We start from the raw sequence: 5006 nt of genomic DNA, 5'->3' as shown, positions 1-5006 counted from the left end.
TATTATGCAATATCAAATTAGTTTTAATTACTTTTCATCTAATTCATTTTAAAACTTAAGCTAGTCAACAAGAGCTATTTTTAATCAAACAGGCTTACCCATTTGCCCAATACTCAAAGGATATAGATAACACCAATGCTAGCTCCTCGCACTCAAAACCCATTAATTTCTCTCTAATTTGACATGCAATTTTCTGTTATCAAAATTCTTCTTGACCAGTGCTTGATAATTACACTCATGGGAGAGTTAGAATTTCTCTAACAAACATTATATTTGTTATAGATTGCTGTCAAGTATATGCTTAAAAAAATAAGTATTTTCTTGATTTAACACTTTTTTAATAAGAACAGTGCAATACTCTTACATTATTTGGGATGTGTAAATGAATAGTAAAAAGACACATTTTTTTTTTTAAAATTCACTTAAATTAAAGGTCACAGTGACCTTGAAATAGGTCGCGACACACCTTCTACCTAAGATGCATAAACTGGCCAAGTTTGATGATTGTAGGTCTTATGGTTTTCTAGTTATGGGCCGGAAAGGATTTTTCCATATTTGGCTATAACTTCTTAAATAAAGGTCAGAGCGACCTACTTTTTGTGCGCAACACACCTTCTACCCAAGATGCATCAGATGACAAAGTTTGATAATCCTAGGCCTAGTAGTATTAAAGTTATGAGCCGGAAACGAAAAAGCTAACAGACAGACGGACAGACAGACGGACACGAAGCCTATAACATAATACGTCCCGTCTTAAGACGGGCGTATAATACCAGTGTCAGAATATTGCATATTGGTTATCAATGTCTTCTGCTTAAGTTTTTATGAAATGATATGGCAGTCAGGAACTCACTTTTTCCTAGCAGACAGCAGATGCTCTAGGATTTCTGGAAGAAGACCTTTTCTATACTGAGATTTGATGAAGTAATTTCCTGAGGGTGTCTTTATGTACTGATCTGGAGTTAGTCTGAAAAAACAATTACAATAAAAGTAAACATTTATACCTTTGAGCTCAAAAAAGAAAACTTAAGTACAGTCTAACCTTAGTATCTGAAACTCAAATTCAGGAAAACTTTGACCTATCAAGAATTTGAGATATTAGAGTAAAAGTGGTTGGGACTTCCAAATACATATCCATGGTATTCAAGATATCTGTGATTGAGATACCCAAACTTCAACTGTATTTTTCAATTCCTGCATTGTATAAGACACACATGTAAACACACTCGTATTGTTAATCAATATGTATACTCACCCCTCCTTCTGTATGGAGTGTTGACTAAGCAGTGTGGTATAACACAGATTGTGTGCCATCATGATGGAGGGGTACAGGGAGGAGAAATCCAGGGTTGCTATGGGGATGTCATAGTAACCTTTGACTGGTTCTATGACAGTGGCTCCCTCATATTCGTCACCAGTCTCTACTTTGTGGGTAGGTAACAAGAGATCCTGCTCTTTAGCCTGATAAGTCATAAACAGGTTTACATATTTATATTCCTCTGCACAAAATTAGTCTCAATCATGTTGACTGGGTTGAGTTCAGGATGAATACTTTACATAAAAAAAATATTTTTTAAACAGTAAAATTTAAATTATAAGACAATATATCCTTTACAAAAATCCAAACACATAACCTTTCTCAGCAACTGTGACACGACCTTGACCTGTTGACCCCTGGACAATAGATATGGCAGTGGGACTCCTGTGACCCTGGCCATTTCCATGTAGTTGATGACACACATCAGTTTGTCTAGGAGCCTCAGAGGAAGAATAGCATCTTTCAAGCAGTATACAGCTAAACGACGACGAGTTTGGTCATTACCATTCTGTCAACAGATTAATACCTATATCTCTTTTTTTTCTTCTAAGAATTGAGTTTTCTTTAACAAAATCATAATGACGAATTCTTTGTTTACAAAAGGTTATCATGAAAAATATCTCTAGCCAAATTCATTGCAATAGATTTGTTGCATATTGGCATAGTGAAAGCAACAGCAAAACCATTCACAATAATTTAAGAGATCAATTATTTATACACTTTTGCCAATGTGTATTCAAAATTGCTCTTCTTTTTTATAGGCTAAATATTAAATTTTGATGTCATTTTCTGACAAGAAAAGTTGCAAAAATTTTTTATTAACTTTATCATCGTGACCCTGATAGTTACTCAAGAAATGTAACAAGTTCCTCCCCAACCACTCTTGCCTCTTGTTTACTCCATCCTTTTTATTGGGACTTTGACCTTAAACAGTTATCAGGCAACTGATATATTTTTGTTACCAGCCCCCCTCCTCTCCCTTCCCCACCCCTTCTATCTCCATCTGTCTCACCTGTAATCCCACTCATTTTACCTGTAAATCAGTAATAATGGAGTGCTGCACATCTTCCTTCTGTTCTTGAAGAAAGTGAAACGACACAGCATTCAATGTGTAGGAACGCAGCTTGTAATCTCTCAGCAATATCTACAAATAAACACAGACGCTGTTACCAAATACAATGAAATTTTGATTATAAATTGAAACATCAATAGAAACAAAAGTCATTGCTTTTTAAGTATAACCGTTAAAGCAAAGGAAGGCTGAAGGCCGAAGTTGTTTGCGAGGAGATCAATGTTTGACACAGAATGAGGCAGGTTGTTGATATTTACACCTGCGCTCAGACAGTGCCAAACAACAACACTCCCCAAAAATCATTCCAATCAGCTGAATTCTGTAAATCAAAATTCTAAATAACTTTTGTATAACATATAATAGTTTTATACCTAGAATATATAGCAATCTTATACAGACTTAGTTTTTACCTGTAGAAGGTCAAACTGGACCCTCCCTTCAATGTTAATGACCTTATTCTCTCTCTTTCCCATCTGTTTACTCTGAAACATGGACTCTTTTATCACAGATCTAACTTCCTTCTGTCGGCCCAGGAACGTGAAGTCGGCCACCTTTAGGTGATTGGCTCGATTGATGATGTAGGGCAGATCAAAGTTCTGTATGTTGTACCCCGTTATAATGTCAGGATCTACTACTCGCACAAACTCCGCCCATTTCTGTGATAATCAGTGAAAATTTAATAGAAAGATTTTTTTCTACCAATCACATGCAGAGTAAATGGGTATGTACAAGTATATATTGAAAAAATTCTTTCAATGTATCAGGCTAGGAAATATGATCACATTTCCAAAACTTGTATTATATTTCTCAAACTATAAAACTACCGTATAGTGTGCAAAATTTTAGCAAAAGGATTTAATTGAATCATTATTAGTGAGGGTAGACATATGTTTGTCTAAAACATGAATATCATAAAATGAATTAAAATTATCTGTAATAGCTTCTTTAGTTAGCATTTTAAAATTACGCCTAAAATTACTTCTCGCACAGGTATTCCAGATTGAACACATTACGAAGAAATGGCTCTCTTTCTCTTTAAAATTTCCACTTATACGGTATTTTACTACATATTTCTGTATACATTTAATTTCAAAGGGAGAATATAGTGTCAAATGAGCCATCATAGTCAGATATAGACATATTTTTGTCTAATACACCTATAGGCATCACAAATAGATATTTTCTTCACTAACTCTGAGTAGGTCAGACTCCTTTTGATTACTGATGACCTGGGATCCCACCACTGAGGCACAGGTATTCAGTGTGAACACATTTTGCAATAAAAAATTTTAATCACATTTAATGAAATTGGCAATGGTGAATATTTTCAACTACTGGTTGTACAGATAACTAAATATTCCTGACAAACAAACATGCACTGAATTATATAATGACAAGCTTGCTGAAGGAGAGTAATTTATTTTACATGTAGTTCAGAGAATGTGATTAGTGAGAAAAGTTTTAAAAATTGAAATTTAAAAATTACAATATACACATGCATGCTGGTGCTTCAACAATAGTGAATGTATCTAAAACATTATCATTTTACTCAACTTCACCATGACCATTACTTTTGTTGATTTCATAAATAAAATGGGTTAAAAAAGCTTATAATATTCATATTAAAGTTTACCATTCAATATCACCTAGACATCTACATAGCTAAGTTCCCATCTCTAGCATTACCTACCCTTTCTGCCAGCACACTCGATATCAAAGCTGAGGATTCTAAATGGAGCCACAGCGGACCACTCCCCCTCCTCAGGTAACCGTACGGTAAAAAAGTTGGGTCTTTAAGTTTGCATGTCCATTTGGGTTGTTATACTCATTTGTCCTATAAATGTTTGAAAATTACGACTGAAAGTTACTGTCACTCAAATGACTGTACTGTTCTGTTTCCATAGTTACCAAACTGAAAATGGTGATTATCGAGGTATTTGCAGATTTGGCATGAAAATTGTAAAGCATATTTACGGGGGCCAAAAACATAAAATAGGGGAGTGTAAGCATGTTGGTTAGACATGCACAATTTAAAGCCTGGTGAGAAGCAAGCATGAGACTACCTTTGACTGTGTTGGTGAACTTCGTCAGTACGGCTGATAGGCATCCCACTACAATCCCTATAATAAGGCCTCCAGCACATACAATTACAAACTTCACAATCCCCAGCACAATCTGAAACATGTTATCATGGACAAACATTTAATTAAGCTGGTATGGATAGGGGAAAAACTATAACTAACACATTAAGCTACCCTCTGATTATAAAAAATCATTCATTTCTGGGTAATAGGTTACATAGAATTACTGGGTATTGGGTAAACATCAAATTTACAAATTTCAATATCAAGGATGTGCATATCAATGGTTCAAGACAATTCATCTATATATGACTTGCCAATGGTGCACAAATGGACTAACAGGTTGCTCGAAGAAAAATATTATTCTAAGGTTTGCGATCATCTTACAGTTACTCAATCAAAAATGCTGTGATATAAAAGTGAATATTATTTTGCAGTTAAGAAAGAGACAAATTAGTCTATAAAAATTTATAATCTTTTTTTCAATCTAAGAACATAGATATTACTAGGGGTATTTAATTTGGTTCAAAGGAAA

The 5006-nt window shown here is 34.5% G+C and overlaps 1 protein-coding gene across 1 annotated transcript; it reads right to left on the bottom strand.

Moving 5' to 3' along the window:
- Positions 1-853: 853 nt before the first annotated feature.
- On the bottom strand, positions 854-3658 carry LOC134233524 (DNA polymerase delta catalytic subunit-like; the record flags this gene model as incomplete). Its single annotated transcript, XM_062715496.1, has 6 exons — positions 3584-3658; positions 2801-3046; positions 2352-2462; positions 1635-1826; positions 1256-1461; positions 854-967 (listed from the first exon to the last, which is right to left on the bottom strand). Coding segments are annotated over exons 2-6 (704 nt in total), but the record flags the coding sequence as incomplete, so codon positions are not given.
- Between the last annotated feature and the right edge of the window lie 1348 nt (positions 3659-5006).

Source organism: Saccostrea cucullata, unplaced genomic scaffold (genome assembly GCF_032062105.1).
Source record: "Saccostrea cucullata isolate Sc308-1 unplaced genomic scaffold, CSIRO_AGI_Scuc_v1 ctg23321, whole genome shotgun sequence".
Classification (NCBI taxonomy): Eukaryota; Metazoa; Mollusca; class Bivalvia; order Ostreida; family Ostreidae; genus Saccostrea; species Saccostrea cuccullata.
The sequence above is the reverse complement of the archived record's forward strand: the minus strand, read 5'-3'. Positions and strand labels throughout refer to the sequence as shown.